At 40.1% G+C, this 17,813-nt stretch overlaps 1 protein-coding gene across 1 annotated transcript; it reads right to left on the bottom strand.

The window, feature by feature from the left end:
- LOC100273901 (uncharacterized) lies at window positions 1–7,569 on the bottom strand. Its single transcript, NM_001148293.2, has 6 exons — window positions 7,194–7,569; window positions 3,757–3,891; window positions 2,811–2,931; window positions 1,241–1,289; window positions 860–935; window positions 1–347 (listed from the first exon to the last, which is right to left on the bottom strand). The coding sequence occupies exons 1-6, from the start codon at window positions 7,275–7,277 to the stop codon at window positions 234–236; spliced, it is 579 nt and encodes a 192-aa protein (NP_001141765.1). The 5' UTR covers window positions 7,278–7,569; the 3' UTR covers window positions 1–233.
- Window positions 7,570–17,813: the final 10,244 nt, after the last annotated feature.

Here is a 17,813-nt window from a genome sequence, read left to right on the forward strand (position 1 = left end):
TGCACACAAAGGATAATTTATTTCAAACAATAGTTACTACCTATGATAACATGGTGAGATGACGATCCTTATTTAGTCTTTCATGAACCTAGGGGCATGTTCATCTCGTACATATATATCATCTTAATCATAATTCCTTACCTCATGATCATATCACACTCATGCATATATATATGGCACTCACCAACTAGTCCAGAACTAAGAGGAAACAAAGGGCAGTGCTGATATAGGTCTTAGTAGAGATCTTGGACTTTCTGGGGATGGCACATTGCACCGGTGGCCTCATCAAGATTGTTGCTACTTTCACAGGGCCCTAGACCAAAATGAATATTCGGAAAATGTGCCCACTGAAAAGGAAAATAAAATTAATATGGATTAAGTTGCATTGGGGAACTCTACACATTGTTTCTAAGAAATTCATATATGCTTTTGTTTAAGCTTAACTAATTATTTGAATACAGAAAATCAATGCAAAAAAGATGATATAAATTTTGTTTTAGATAATTAAATGTGTTTTGATTAAGAAAATTGTAGTATCTAGTTTATTTGCATAATATGTTTATGATACATAGTTAATATAATTCAGAAAAGCATGGTACGTGATCATCAAGGATTATCCTAGGAGAACAATTAATCACCAAACCAATACTTGATAAGTACATTGTGCTTATAAAAACCCATTGTTCACCATTTTTAAAAAAATCTTGAGACAAATGAGAATAATTTTAAGACATCTTTATTAAAAAAAGTCCATTGTCATTTTCTGTGCATTTTTTCATCTAGGGCAAGTGTCCTTAATACGTACATACCATATATCCTGAGACACACAACACTTGTGCTATGCAAACCATGTACTTACATTCTTTGCTGCAGTGCTGAAGGCTTCCCTATGGCTTATGTCCGGGTTACATGCTTTAATCCTTCGTATCTCCTCCCTAAGACAATGCATGCACCGTTTCAATACTAGTGTATGCAAGATTATATTATTTGAACCAAGAAATAAATTAAATCATACTACAATGTACATCCTTTGTTAATTAAGGATAAGTTGTTTAGTTACACCATGAAATTCATTAGATACACCATGAAATATATTTTAATAATGCATTTATTTGATAAAATTCTTTTCTATAAACTTAGTCAAAATTAGATAAGTTTGACTTAGGGCAAAACTAAAATGGACTACAATTTAAATCTGAGGGAGTATATAAAGAAATGAAATTAAATCGGTCCAACTCACTTAATAAATCTGTTATATGCTGAAGGAACACGCTGCCTCTTCTCTGGAGCTGTTGTTTATTACAAACATCGGACATATGAAATTATTATTAGGACATATATACATCATAGATATACATATTTTACAAAACTCCCTTTGTTCAAAAGCACTCTAATATAGTTAAATAATAGTCAATACAATTGCAAAGTATACTATGCAAACCACATGAAACCCCTTCATGAACACCTCACACCAACCAAGGGAAGGCTTAAACATTAGGAAAAAATTCTTTTGTGTTATATTAGACAGAGGTTCCAAAAATAGAAGAGCTAGCATGAGGTATATATGAATTTGGAATACTTATCATCTCGTCTTATTTTTTAGAGAAATTTATAAGAACACATTCGCCCATGTTTGATGTATTCACATTTGGAAACTAGATGTTTTTAACAACACTTCACATGGTTATTGAACTTGATCATATTAATTTTACTCGCAATGACAATTCACTTATGTAGTGCATTTTCACATTTTAAATTATGATTTTCAATATAAAGAGTAGAATGCAAGCACAAAACAAATAAGCATGACCACACGCTACACAATGAACTTCTAGGTGTTGATGATATATCATACCCTTTACCTCTGATTTTTGTCAAAAACAAGATGCAAAAGAGGAATCACACATGGGAGCTGCTTCCATAATGGAAAGGAATAGATCTCATTGATAGTAGATGGTTTTCAAAGTGAAGAGAAAGGTTGATGGTTTAATTTAGTGCATAGACTTAAAGCTAGACTTGTCACAAAGCAAAAGTATGCTATTGATTATCTTGATACATTTTGTCCAGTTATCAAACCAACAACAATCAGAGTCATCCTATCACTTGTAATCTCTCAAATATGGAGCATGAAACAAATAGGCATTCAGAATGCATTCTTTGCATTGGGTGCTTGAAGAAGAGGTGTATATGAGACAACCTCCTAGTCGCAATGATCCAACAAGACCTTTGAAATATATTTGTAGGCTCGAGAAGTCACTCTATGGGCTAAAACAAGCACCAAGGGACTAGCACTCAAGAATGATAAGAAAACTACATGAACTTGGCTTCAATCTTTTAGTTGCAGATGCCTCACTATTTGGTTCAAACAAGCTGGGATATTAGTCTGCATGCTAATTTATGTAGATGAAATAATTATTGTTAGCTCATCTACTAACTCAACCACAAACAAACTGAGCAAGGAGTCAAAGTATAATTTTACAGCAAAAGACTTGGGTCCTCTGACCTACTTTCTTGTAAAATAGGTAAAAAGTGAAAAGGCGTCTTACTGTCTCAAAAGGTGATATGCTCTTGATCTACTAAAAAGGCTAAGGTGAACTACTGTAAACCCATTGCAACACTAATATGACATCAACCGGGAAATTGTTAAGGAATCAAGGAAACACATTATTGAATAAGGAAGGGCAGCACTTCAGATATCAAATAATAGGTCAGATCACCTTTATCTGTAGTGAATACAACCGGCCGGTTCTAACATAGAAGAATATATAGAGCAGTAGCATACACATGCATGTATGAATCAATAAGCTTACCGCGCACGTGCAGCATATGATCCAGATCACCTTTCGCTGACAGCGTCGTTGGCATGCGGTACGAAGGTGCGTACTCAGGGTAATTTTCAGTAAAACCCATATTTTGGACGGTGAAATTCTCCTGCCGCCAATCGAAACAATTAATGATCATGTTATCAATGTGAAGCTCCTTTTTTCAAGCGAATAATTGAGACTGTGCATATATATAGTGTTTTTCCAGCATGTAGTATGTATCATCAGAAAGGTTTAAAGTTAGGCCCTGTTCCAATCTCTCGAGATAAACTTTAGCAGCTTTTTTTAGCTACTTTTAGCCATTTGTAATCTAAACAGGAAAGCTAATGGTGGTAATTGAAACTAAACTTTAGCACTTCAATTCATATAACTAAAGTTTAGCAGGAAGCTAAAGTTTATCCCGTGAGATTGAAACAGGGCCTTAGATACAGTCGGACAGAGAGTGTGCTACAGATAACCGTCCCTGCAGCTAGGTTCATGTCATGCATGGCGAGGGCTGATGATATATGCATCTGGTTCAGAAGCATGTGCAAGCTCTAAATTAAAGCTCTTTCATGTGAGAAAGCAGCAGTGCTGGTCAGATCCTTTGGTTTGTCTCTACTGTAGAAAGGCATTGGATGAACGTGACATGACCCATGCATGCATGCACATTGACATATAGTGTGGCTTTTATCTGCTATATACTACCAGCTAGCTATACGTTTCTCTGAACTTTGCAGACATGAATTATTGTTACAATTAATTTTGAAGCAAATCAACGGCAATTAAAAGGGTTTGTATGTATTAGCTCTTCTAGCTTAGAAGGAGTTTAGAACTAGCAGGACTGTGTCTCTTCATATATTTCATGCACACACAGATCATGCATTGCACGGACGACGACTACTAATTAGTATATATAGTGTGTTTCTATATATTATTTCACACTAATTCCAACCTGCTGCTGGGAGTAGTGGTGGTTCTGGACAGGAAGTGATTGGATGAGTCCTCTCAAGTTCACCGACAGCAGGCTAGTGCAGTGCCCACAACGGACTGTGACGATGTTCAGCATGCTGTGACTCGGGACACTGACCTGCAGATTTGACGAAGGAGAATGAAGCATGCTTTCGAAGAACAAACACACATGTACAAAACTAAACTAAAAAGAATGCCCCACACACACACACACACACACACACACACACACACACACATATATATATATATATATATATATATATATATATATATATATATATATATATATATATACTTTCTGAACAAGGATCGAGCGTCGATCGACTTCTGCAGATGCATGCATGAATATACAAATATAATAACGCACCAAACAAAGCTATATGTAACTGTGGCTTTTCCTTTTTGCACAGCACAAAGCATGGTGGAGAACCGCCTTCTCTCTCTTTCCCTTTTCCTGTTACCCATGGCTGCCTGCGAAACTGTTGCTCCATGACTTTTATCAGCGCTCTGCTGCTGCTGAGCCTGAGCAGAGACCACTACTACAAGTGGGCCACTCTTTTAATTTTATTTATTTTCCCAGTAGTAAACAAACACGTACTGGTTCATTCCCTTTCTCTTTCCATCTATTAACAGTATTTTCATTTGCACCAAAACTGTTGGTGCAGTGCACATCAGTACTCTGTGCCAGCCATACTTTGTTTGATTCGTCCTCACTCACGCGCGCTGGCCTTTTTTTTTTTTTTGTGCGCACAAACTCCGTCGTCCCATGAGACGATCTTAAGCTAGGATTGAACAAGTGCCCTACTACAAATGATTGTGCGTACGTGCTCCATGCATGAGCGGACGAGGTGAAATCTGTCACATGATGGGAGCTGTTGTGACGCCTAGCTGCTCTAGCTAGCTATACAATGCGTGCATGTGATGCGATGTGTGATCTGATTTTATAGAGAACGTACGTACTCATAATAATCCATGCATATATGCATTTGCTCATATCGACCGCCGTCTCTGACACATGCTGTGCACACAAAAACGGCACCGAAAGAATATATTTGGGCAGAGTTTAGAGGGATCAGAAAGACGCAGGAGACAGTGACAATTCATGCAGGAGCCACTTTGGCACACGGGCATGTGCAATATGTTTTGCATATATTAGTGGGGTCATGCAGGGGATTCAACAAAGATCGATCGACTTCCTTTTTATCTTTGCATTGGCTAAGGGGAGAGAGAGAGAGAGAGATGGCATTGGAGTTGCAAAAAAAGTACTGCCACTTCTTCATACTTCAGCCAAGGCAAGATCTCTTGCGAAAGATATGATCTTGCTCTTAGCTACTATAGTGTCTCACTGCACTGGTTGCATGTATTAATTTAGCAGGCATGTATCTAAACTTGTGCATTGCATACATGCAACAAAATGTAAACAGCCAAACAAAGTGTCACTAAAAGCGGCTTATTGCCTATGCAGAAATTAAGAAAACTGATATCAGGGACATTGCATACGTTACAGTACTAGCTTGGCCGGGTTATGCTGCATCAACACTCTAATGTAGCTAGGCTGAGGCTAATGCAAGACCCATAGTATATATGACACACACTATTAGCATTACACATTTGTGTTTGATTGAGTATTCAGTGTAGGATCCCTACCATTACTAAAAGACATTGGGTATTACGTTCAAGCGTAGAGAGAACGGAACATAACGTGTGAATGATAGAATAGGCCATTTCATGCAAGAGCTCAGCATGCATGCCGAATTAGATCCTGTACTTGACTATATGCTGTACAATACAAGAAGAAATCTGTACTCGTCGATGTATGGATAAATTCTAAGCATAAATTCTATACAATGCAATTTGATGCATGTATCGTACTTGGTGTTTAAATAAATGCTTCCTTTATCGGAAAAAATAGGGAATTATTTGAATTTTGTATCGGGATGAAGTCACCCTGCAGGCCTGCAGTACACTATATACGGGTGTGTTTGGTTTGTGGAGTCACTCTATGCTTCATGAGATGATGCATCATAAGTTTATTCCATCAATTTTGGTGGAATCAACTCACTCCTCATGTATATACTAATTATTAGCTTATAAGGAATGAGGTGGTGATGGATCAACCCATTCTATTCCACAAACCAAATAAAAAAGTGAGGAGTGAGAAGAAGATAGATTACTTTATTCCTTAAACCAAACACATTATACATGTATACTGCTTCAGTACATTGTTACGTTCTTCCTCTATTATTCCAGTAAATGGTTTTGATCTTAATTTAGAGCACTCCTTAAACTTCTCCATAATGGATTTTTTTTTTGTTCCATGAATAAAAAGTAGCAACGTTTTACAGCAGATATAATTGGCCCATATATATTACTAGTATATCACGGCTTAGCTTTATGTGAGGAGGACGAGGAGGGTAATAACACATGGTTTATTAATTATTATAGAACATAAAAATTACATATCCACGTAATAACAGGTTACACATACTAAATTTTTTATCGACTTAACAGTTATTATTGCATGCGCCCTTTGTTGCAGTTCAGGTAGGAAATTAATGCGTAGATCTAACGCCCGATATATTGTGTTTTAAGTAGTACCTGAAACTAAAGCACGGGACTGGTTATGCACGAAGCTATACATCATGCATGATGCATACACACCAGGCAAACGAATAATCTAAATTTGCTATACTTGAGATCTAATAGACCACCTCTCACTCTCAACAATGATGATAATTTCCTACAGAAGGCGAGAATGCTTGAAAATTTTGCGAGTATATATGGAATTATCAAAAAACCATATTCAAAAGGAAGTATGCGCATGTGTGCATGTATATGTAGTGGAGTAAGCACCTGCGCCTGTTGCTCACTAGCTAGTAGTTTCCTCTAAGCTAGACAGCTATTAATCACGTTGTTCCCAAGATTTGATCAGAGGAAAAGGCGCGAGAAGCACCCCAAATTTCAATATGTCTGCTGACCTTTACCACTTCTCCTCCCATGCATATCCATGGTGAAAGAGTATAGCAGTCAAATTGGAAAGGTACAAGAGAAGAGATCGAGCTTCAGATCAAGTTGAAAAGAAAAGTAAGAATTCAATAACGCACTCCGGCCGGCCGAAAATAACGATTATTGAAGCTAGGACGACAAGGGACGGGAGTGATTCAGAAATTTCATTCAACCTTTACAAAACAATTTAGAGCAAAAAAAGTAAAGAAGAAGAAGATGAAATCCAGCAAGAGGGACAGCCAAATCCTACAAAATAAACTGTATGATGCATGCGCGCGCGCAGCCAATCATTTCATGTGCATCTCCCTTTTGTAGATCTGCACTTCAGAGGCATGCATGCCGATCGAGAACTGGGAATTCAAAGGAGGGAGGGGAACAAACAGAGAGATGAGATCAGATGGGGTTGTTTACCGCGAGAATTGTGTTGCAGAAGTTGCAGTGCACGTAGCACACATGCTCCGGCACCGGCGCGATCTGCAGGGGCGCCGACGACATTGCTTCGGCTCGCCGTGGGCTATGCAAACAACCGATCGACGACGAGAGCGAGCACTAGAGGAAGCTAGCTCAAGCGGCCGGGGCGACGATATACACAGGCACCAAGCAAAAAGGACGAGTAATCAAGGACCAGATGTCGAGAGGTCAGATAGGATTGGACGATATATAGGATCGAGTAGCAAACCAGCAGGTGCGTACAGCCTACATCAACAACCTAATTTGTAAATACGGAGATATGTGTAAAGGTGAGAGGAGAAATCGAACTACTGATTTCTTTTTATTTGTGTCTGTGTGTGTGTGTGAGAGAGAGAGAGAGAAAGCAGTAGTGGCTTTTCTGATCTGGTTCGTGTGAAGGGGTTGATGTGGGCTGCGAAATGCCACAATGAATTGCTGGGGCACCGGCACGTCGCTGTGTCTAGAAGGATTCTCTATGTCCGACTACTCAGCAGCCAGCAGCAGATTCATTCAAAACGAATTGTCTTCCTCGGCGCTGGTCCAAATAATTTCTGTATTATTTTGTCCTACTAGTCCATTATATTAAACAGCACTCTTCCGCATACACGAGTGTTTTTAAGTAAAACAGACAAGTGTTAGAACGAAATCCATGGATAAAATAACATTCCGGCCCCGGCCCATCGCTCGCCAAATTTTATGGATGCATGCCGGGGGCCCGGCCCCGGCCCATCGCTCGATCGGTAGTGACCACTGACCACGAGAAGGCGCGCCCCATGTGCTGTGTCATCGCGTCCACCCTATGCGGCTTATATGCGCGCGGTCCAGTTTCCAGATGCATGGATGCACAGAGCCACAGGGCTAGCTACTACGTACGGGGTACGCCTTGCATGCATCGTATTCATTCCAATTTGTGATTCATCTCCTGATTGGTTCCTATATATATTTTTGTTTAGCTAGAGGATTCGAATTCTGGTCTCGTCACTTAGTATAAAAAATTTGATATAAAAACTAAGAGCTAAAATAAATACTATTTGATATATATGTTTTATATATATGTCTAGAACTCTAGATTCATTATTATCCATTTGAATATCAACATAAAAACTAAGAACTAAAACGAATACTATTTTATGATGAGGTAGTAGTATATACTACCCAAAGTAATTATGTGTCACTATTATTGCCATGTCACTATTGTTGTTATTGGTTTTTTTCCCCATGCATGCCTTGAGGAAGGCAGCATCTGACAGAACACTCTCGAACATGTGGTATCATCGGGAGCACCGACGACGACGATTGGAAGATCCAACACGCTGCACTCCATGCGCGGGGAACTCCTTCACAGTGGTTTGTGTGGCGCCACAGCCACGGATGGTGGACTCGTGTCTCGTGCCTCGCGAGCGCGCGGCCGAAGCCTCGGAGGAAATCGTCGAACGTGTTACAAAACATTATGCACATGTGATCAAGCCCATCCATTAGCAGTTACTACCCAAGGGTCACACCCCTTGGGGAACCATGTATACACTTGTATATAAACTGCTCCTCTGCAATAAAGAAACAACAGTTCTGTCATTTGTCTCTCTCAATCTCATTACCACTGAGTATACTTCAACACGTTATCAGCACGACCCGCGAGAGAACCGAGAGAAATTTCTGTTGGAAACAGACAGAGGAGATCGCTCGCTATACAATGGAACTGATGATCGGTCAAGGCAAAAGCAGACAGGAGGAACATCGGACGCAAAGAGGACGACCTCCATCCGCGAAAGGCGGTGAGCAATCAATTGTCAATTAGAAGCAAAATCGACATTAATGTTCCCTCGCCGTCTGTTCTAGCACGAACGGTGGCTGGGCAGGCCCTCCAATCCGTGCACTCACGCGCAGATCCAGTGCGGGGTAGCCACCACACGGGTGGGCATGCCCCCGGCAGCCGAGCGCCCCGGTGCGGGTGTGCTCGGACGCGGCCAGTTACCGGCGCGGGCACTGACGCTCGGCCCCGGCGGCGAGCAGCCCCGGCGGCGAGCAGCCCCGGCGGCGAGCACTGTCGACCTCGGCTTCGGCAAGGGTGGCCAGGCACCCATCGAGGCGCACGACTGTGCGCGACGGCCTTGGCTCGCTCCGGCAGGGGCGGCCGGCCACCCTCGGCGCGAGTGGGCGCGACCCAGCCACGCTGGCCGCCGACGCGGATCCGGCAGGGCGTGCGCGGGCACAGCCCCGACGGTGCGGTGGCGCGTGGCTAGCAGGCGAGCCCGGCCACGCGTGAGCGGCCCGGCCAGCCACACCACGGGCGGCTCCGGCCAGCCTGGCCACGCGGGCGCGCGAGCACGCCACAGCCATGCGGGCGGGCGGGCCATTCCCGGTGCAGGCCAGGGCGAGTGCCCCTGCGCGGACTGCCCCGCGGCCTCGCGCGGATGGCCTGCCGGCCGCCGGCCTCGGCGGACCACAGCGGTCCTCCTCGGGCGCGGCTCCTCGGCTGGAGCGCTTCTGGCGGCTCGGCCACGGCCCAGCCGGCGTGGATAGGGTGCGAGCGCTCCTCGGCGCGAGCGCCCTCGGCGGTGGCGCGGTGAAGGCGCAGGTCCGGCGGCGGCTGGGGCGCTCCCTGGAAGACGACGGCTGGGGCGGTTAGGGTTTGGAAAACCTAACCGCCCCTATTTCTAATGGGCCTCGTGGCCTCAGTTGGGCCGCTTAGGCCGGCCAGCCAGGCTGGGCCGGCGTGCTGGCCACCAGGCCGCTGCCTGGCCCGCCTGGCAGGCCGCCTGGGCTGTTTCTGAGGATCTAAAATGGCCTATTTTACCATTTTTAAATTCTAAATTTAAGTATAAGTCTCTGTTTTATATGTAATTTCAGTTCAAAATTATCTTAGGCATCTAGATTCGTTATTTAGATTGCTAAAGATATATGTAACTGTACATATTTGTCCATTTTATTATGGAAATTACAGACTTGTTAGTGAATTATCTTTGTTTTTACATTTATAATTCACATATTTTCGACTTGCTTTGTTTTTGCATTCTTTATGATTGCATGGAAAACATAGCACATATAATAAGTCGAAACTGAATGGTCTACATGCAACATGAGGTTGCATTTTTTGGGTGAAGCATAGGGTGATGGAGTCCTAAGCACTGGCTGCGCTAAATTCTTTATAGAATTTAGTAGCCCAGAGACCGTGCTTTAGGCCGCATTTGAAATGCCTATCACTATGAGGTCTACATCTTTCGAGATGATTACCTATACGTGCTATCCCAAAAAGATCACGGACCAAGCAGGCGTTGCGGGCTATGGAGCTAGGCTGGACGCTGCAGTCATGGTGACTGCTAAAAGAATTCTTTTAATTAAGTTCTACTTAATTAAACGATGAATTCTTGTAAAATATGACACATATCTTGAACTTGGGATTATTCAACACATGATGGAGATCTAGGCTTTGGCTGCAATAAGTTCTTGGAATTTATTTGCCCTGAGACCAAGCTTTTAGACAGCAAAAGGTTATTTGCCCATCAGTAAGAGGTCTACATCATATGGTTATGATGATTACCTATGTGTTCTTCCAAGTAGATATGTTGGAGATGTGATGTTGGTCATTCACCTTTATGGTGATTTCCATTTTATTTTTGAAATTTTGGTCAAGCACAGGGTAGTGGAGTCCTAAGCATTGGTTGCGGTATGTTCCTTGAATATATCAGCCCAGAGACCATGCTTTCAGGCAGCAAAAGTTTTGCCCACTACTGGGAGATCTACTCCATTGTTTCATTACATGGAGATTATCTACGTTGTGTACACCAATTTTCAAAAATCTTTGGTACACTTTATGTGATACCTGGAATTCTCCAACATATAAAGATATGATATATTTTGTGGCAAAGTTGCAACAGCAAACGAAAATGGTTAAGCCATTTGGAGGATAATTATTTAATAGAGTTTGATGAACTCGCCTAATGGGCTTAATTATCCTTAATGTTCATTGCATATGTTCATTTCATTTTTGCATGATATGGGAATTCATCTCTTCATTTTGGAGGAAATAAGATGCTCTCTTTCTCTTACGGTTCTTATGAAAAGAACTTATGTGCTTTTGCGGCTTGATATGCAAGCGCAAAATGAATAGCAAAGAAAATCATAAGACTTGTGGACTTATGAGTATGTGTCTACATTATGTTGTAGACTAACACTTTGTATTCATATATTTTGCTTGAAAGCAAATATATAGGCACATTAAAAATGGAAGGGCAATGAGTATGACAATCTCTTTTGTCATTACACTATATGTGATATAGTGTTGTATGCCCAGACATCTAATCTTGTATATGAAATCTCAATAGATGCATACTATTCATGAAAGCTAAGATATGAAGTGTACTTCAATCTTCCATCTGACATGATAACAGTGGTTAGTTGTGTAAATCATGATTTGGAATAATCATGTAACAACACTTCTCTTCCTAAGAGAAGACCACTTTGTTAGATGATTTGCTTTTGAGTGCTATTTAAATGATGCATGAGATTTGGTATAATCTCATAATTGATGTTGTGATAGGTTCAACTCATGTGATGTGAGTTGAACACACTCATGTGATTTGAGTGTAAAAACTCATATGAATTTGAGTTAAACTAACTCGTCGATTGGAGTTGATCACTCATGTGATTTGAGTTGAACAAACTCATCAATTAGAGTTGAACCAACTCATTAAGGGAGTTGAAGACTCATTGATTTGAGTTGTGCAAACTTGTACAGGGATTCTTCCAATTGAGGAAGAAACATGCAATGTGGAGAATTGAGCCACAAACTCTATAAGTGGGGAAACAAAATATTCTCATATTCTTTTGGAAAGAGGAAAGAATATTTTGACAATCGCTTCGCGTGATATCATGATACGTTAATATCTAGTCCCCTTTTGGTAATGGAAGTATCAAGGATGTGTTGATATATCCTAATTTATCTTACCAAATTATAGAGATATCCATAAAATGACTATCATGTGGAAACACAAGGTGATAGTGATGGATATTGCATATGTTTCTCAGAAACATTTCTTATGGACTGTATTATACATACATCCTCCCATACAAAGTGTTGCATATGTTATAACTTTTCATGTGATGATACTTACCATGCTGGGTAAGACTGAATTGGTCATCCCATTGTTGGGATGAAATGAAAAGTTATGAACAATTCTATTGGTCATGTTTTTCCCATAAGAAGGATACTTGATGAGTATCATTGGAAATGAGATTTTAAGTCCCTCTTATCTTAAAATCTGATCTGAATTGGTTAAGTTCTTTGTATTGTTTCAAAGGAACGAGTGTGGTCCATTACATAGATGGTATGGACATTGAAGGCTTTATGTGGTTATTTGGTGCATCTATATGATGACCTAAGCAATAATGTCTCAAGCTTGAGCACATTAGCCTCCACACTACTGAATTTACCAAATATGCTTACAATGATGATTGTTTGTCTTGGTATTCATTATGATATCCATAAAGGATATGATGAATCTGTGATAGATTCAAAAATTTCAGATCATTAATGACCATCAGTAATGAATTGTCATTTTCAACTGGTTATGGTTGGATTCAGGAAGTTTTGCACGCTCCTGACTTGTGATTAACTGCATGTACTGCATGTACAAGTTCCCCTACGGTTTTTAGTACGTGGAAATCCATGAAAGATTTCCCATGCGTACATTGGGTATGTTCCCAATCTCACCACCGCAGCGTACATGTATGGGCACACAGAAAGCTGGGGATCTATGTGAGAGTTCCTTCTCCGTCGATCATTAAGTTTTAGAATCTCTTCACGAGAATCTATTTACGGCCCGTACGCTTTCTTGAATCATGAGCTTTTCCAGGCATTAGGGGGAGATTTCAAGTACCAAAAAGAATGCCAGGAAATTATAATGAATGCAGTAAGCATTCAGGCTCAGGATCACGTACTAAAACTGAACCTTTGGGTTCGAATGATTTGCAAGAAGTTGCAAATTGACTGCCATGTGCATTTACTATTAGGTGTCACTCAAATTAATCCTATAAGGAAGTGCCAGAAAGAGTGGTTACATGGAAAACCACTTAACTCCCTATTGCAACGTTGTTGTAAATAAGAGGGGGAGAAGTATGGTCACAAATTGGGATTAAGATGCTTGCAAGCAGCTGAAGGCTAGACCTTCTGAGATAGTAAATGCAGACCATCTATTCGTTGGTAACCAACCTAGTGTTGGTGGACACCTAAAGGATATTGATTATCCTGTGAATGGAGGACATTCACAACCTAGCTCAGTGCGCACTGATGAGGCTAGGTTATCGGAAGCCCTTGATTCTCGTTTTGGGATTTCACGAGGAATCATAAGGGTACATAAAAATGACTTTATGTCACCTGGAGAATTGTGTTATTTAAAAGCTACAAGTGTCGACACATACATCTCAGCAATTGTATATGCACTCCAAGTGATCCAAAAGACTATGGCCATAGCAGAGCACGAGCATGCTCAAACTGGATCTTGTTGAGTGATACAATGTTGCAGAGATAGCCTTGTTCACCGGAAAGAAGTGTTAACTTATTTTCACTTCAAGGTATCTTACTGTGGATACAAGTTTGTTTTCATGGACTTGGAAACAATGAGGTGGTGAGAAAGCATGGCTAGTAGCAACTGGGTTTATACGCAAACCCAAGCATTATTTTAATGCTATAAATTCTCCTCTACTGTGAGTAGTAAAATTCCGATACAATATTATGGGCAGTAAATCATCTATCTTTGCAGTTGATAGATGTAGTGACAACATGTGCATATGTGGTCACTGGATTATGGTATTTATGGAGTCTTGAAGGATTCAAAATACATAATCACTAATCACAAATTTGTAATGCTTGGAAAGTCTTTGTGACTTAGAGCATTCAGGTCAAATATGGTACATTCGACCTAGTGAATCCTTCGTTCCGAAGGGATACACAAAGAATGGTATGTTTAGTGCAAATATGTGCAGCATATTTATAAACATACATTCCTTATCGACGGAGTTCGAGATAGAGGATATGAATTGAAAGAGATTTTCAATTCAAAGTAAACTATCTTGAGTATCTTGGATACAAAACTGTCTATATCCAACATATATTGAAGAAATTCAATATGAGAGAATCATTGTTATTTGATTCTTTCAGATCATGAGATGTGCTATTGTATCTTGCAAGAGCATCCGGCCGGATATTGCTCTACAAAGATTTGCTAGCTAACAGCACATGAGATCGAGTTATGATCTCCAGGTGTACTCATGCTCTCCTTATGTTTGGATATACTGATCTTGGATATTTATAGAAGATCCCCAGGTACAAGATCAATGACATACTTCTGGTAAGTTGGACCTACTGTTTGATAAATGTCAATCAACAGAGATTAATGGTCACTTACACTAATCATTCTGTAACACACTTTGTGGGATTGTACAGAATGATATACTACATACTGAGGGTATGTGGTGGTCATGATTTTATATCATTGACCTTATTATCTATGGAGATAATATTACTTTGTGTTGTTTAGATGAAAAACAAGTTAAGAACTAAGTCTCTACCTTACTCCACATTTTTAATATGTTTGAGAGCAGGTATGAGATGACTTAGTGATTCGTAAAGATCAGGGGGAGTTTCCTTTTGATCAGAAGAACTTGTTTACACATCATGTTGTACTCTTTTCTTCGCATGAGTTTTTCCCTGATTGGGTTTCTCATTCAAAGTTTTTAACGAGGCAACATCAACACAAGGCCTATGTCGTATCATCTATTTTTCCCATAGAGGTTTTTAAAGGATGATACATTATGGCATAGTTATTGTTGTATTTGAACTAGGATACGAGTTTATCTCCCTAGAGTTCAAATGGATCAACAATAGAGTATGACTACTCTCCTTATTTTTCCTGTTTGGTTTTTAAGGAGACTCGGCTGATATGTTGATTTCTCAGATTTTCTGACAAGATTGTCTTGGAGAAATATTAGCCTGAGTTATATGTCTCATCATTTATTTTCCCCACTGGGATTTTTGAAATGATGACTATAGACATATTATTGTTCTTTGGGCTAGAAGTCCATGGGAGAACAATGGCATACCATGGTTCAAATAAACCATCGACAATTATCTATAAGGATAATTGAGCTTGTGTTGTTCAGATAGAAACAGACAAATGAAAATATAAACATCTTGCAAACAAAATCTTGTGATAATCTTACTGATTTATTCACAAAATCTCTACCATACTCCACGTTTGATAAATGTGTTCAGTAGATTGGTATGAGAAGACTTAAGTGCTTGCAAGATCAGGGGGAGTAATTCTCCGTGATATTTGATCTGTTTTGTCCATCATATTACACTCTTTTCTTTGTATGAGTTTTGCCTTATTAAGGTTTTCTCATCCAAAGTTTTTAACGAGGTAATATCAACTAAGATGTATGCTTCATCATTGATTTTTCCCCACGGGGTTTTTATGCATGATGATTACAAGCATATTTGCCTTTTGGAGTTCAAGTGAGATTCTCTCACGATCCAAAAAGCATTTTGTACTCCTTATTTTTCCCACAGGGTTTTTAAGGAGATAATATTTTGGAGGACAAATTGCAGATGATCAAATGGACTTGGATTGATCAAGGGGGAGTGTTACAAAACATTATGCACATGTGATCAAGCCCATCCATTAGCAGTTACTACCCAAGGGTCACACCCCTTGGGGAACCATGTATACACTTGTATATAAACTGCTCCTCTGCAATAAAGGAACAACAGTTCTGTCATTTGTCTCTCTCAATCTCATTACCACTGAGTATACTTCAACAGAACGGTCCTAGACGGGGGGTCTTGGTGGGCCTAGCTAGCTTAGGGTGTGTCATGGTTCACCTGAATCCCATGTGGGTCCATCCCTGCCTGTTTCCAAGATAAAATACAAACAAGTTTTTTTCATTAATTCCTATAAAATTCATTTCATCTTCTTCTTTTTTGTCTCTCTCTTTATTTATACTATGCGACATTAGCTTTTTTAATATATATATATATAACTTTCGATAAGATTGGGCTCTCGTAGTACAAACATTATTTTCATTTTTTATCTTTTTTTTTTAAATTCTGTGTGCTGAGTTCCACGGGAGTGCTCTACAGTGGGTCGGAGCAAATTCTGCTAACCTAGTCCTCAAGTAGGTCTCATCTTAATTAGCACACACACAAAGCCAAACGTTTGCAGCGTTAGTTTTTGGGTGTTGCCAAGAAGAGCGCGGAAACCAACAGACATATGCGGCACGCTGGAACAGTGTTTTATGGGTACAGACCTAGAACTAGCCTCAAGTTGAGCACACGGTGCATACAAATTTAAAAACATTTTCCCTTTTTTTATTTAGTGTGCTGAGTTCCACGTGAGTGCCCTACGGTGGAGCAAATTTTGCTAACCTACGTACTCCTCACGTGGGTCTCATCTATCTTAGCACAGCACAACAAAGCTAAACGTCGTGGTTGCTCTAAAAATGGCCATATATATATATATATATATATATATATATATATATATATATATATATATATATATATATATATATATATATATATATATATATAACTCATGGCTCCAAATAAAGTCCAAATGATGTATTGTTTGTCACATTGTTGGAAGCTAGACACAGGTATATATTTGCAATAATGATATAGTTGTATATGAATGTTAAAGCCACGCAATAATAATGTTCTTTCGGGTCTACTAGTAGCAATTAATATTTCTGCACACTTCTTGTGACTTTATCAGTGTCCATCACCGTACCGTACTTATTAACCGTAAATGTTAATAAAAAAGACTTGTATGACTGAAACTCTAAGCGTTGATTTGGTGACAAGGGGATCACGGGAGGATTGGAGTGGGTTGAGGGAGAAATAAACTAATTTCCTCGTCAATTCCCTTCAATCCTCCTGTGATCCCTGGTCACCAAATCAACCCTGAAAGGCGACGATTTCAGTGCCTCCGTTTTTATTTTATATGCGGTATATTAGGCTTATCCTATAAGCACAATAATTTTATATTTTTTACTATAAATTGTTTAAACATATACACATAGGTTTATATATGGTTTTACTGTAGAGATTTTTTTTTTTTTTTGAGGAATCGGTTCGCGGTGTTGGCCCTTTTCACCGCATGCATGTGCCAGCTACCCTACCGACAAAAGCCTAGAATGTAGTATAGATGTATCTACCAATAATTCGTTAGTGGTCCGTTAAGTTGTGCAGCTAGCTAGCTATCTATCGACGACTGTGGCTACCGGCTATCGGCCACGAGTGGACTGGACGCAGCTTCGCAATTATTCGGAGAGTACCGGCTGTCGCTGGAGGAAGCGGTGGCGACAATGACGAACCGACGAAGACTTTGACGCGACGGTGAAGAAGATGGAGACAGCAGCTAATATATTATTAGCCCAGCGATTCTTTCTTCTTTCGATATTATATTCTCCACAGCGGCTGGCCGGGCTAGCTATATACTAGTTGTAGCATAGCATAGTACGCGCTCGTCTTGTCAATTATTAGCCTTTCTCTCTTTATCATAAGCTCACTCCCTGCCTGACACG

The sequence above is a fragment of the Zea mays genome, chromosome 5, assembly GCF_902167145.1.
Source record: "Zea mays cultivar B73 chromosome 5, Zm-B73-REFERENCE-NAM-5.0, whole genome shotgun sequence".
Classification (NCBI taxonomy): Eukaryota; Viridiplantae; Streptophyta; class Magnoliopsida; order Poales; family Poaceae; genus Zea; species Zea mays.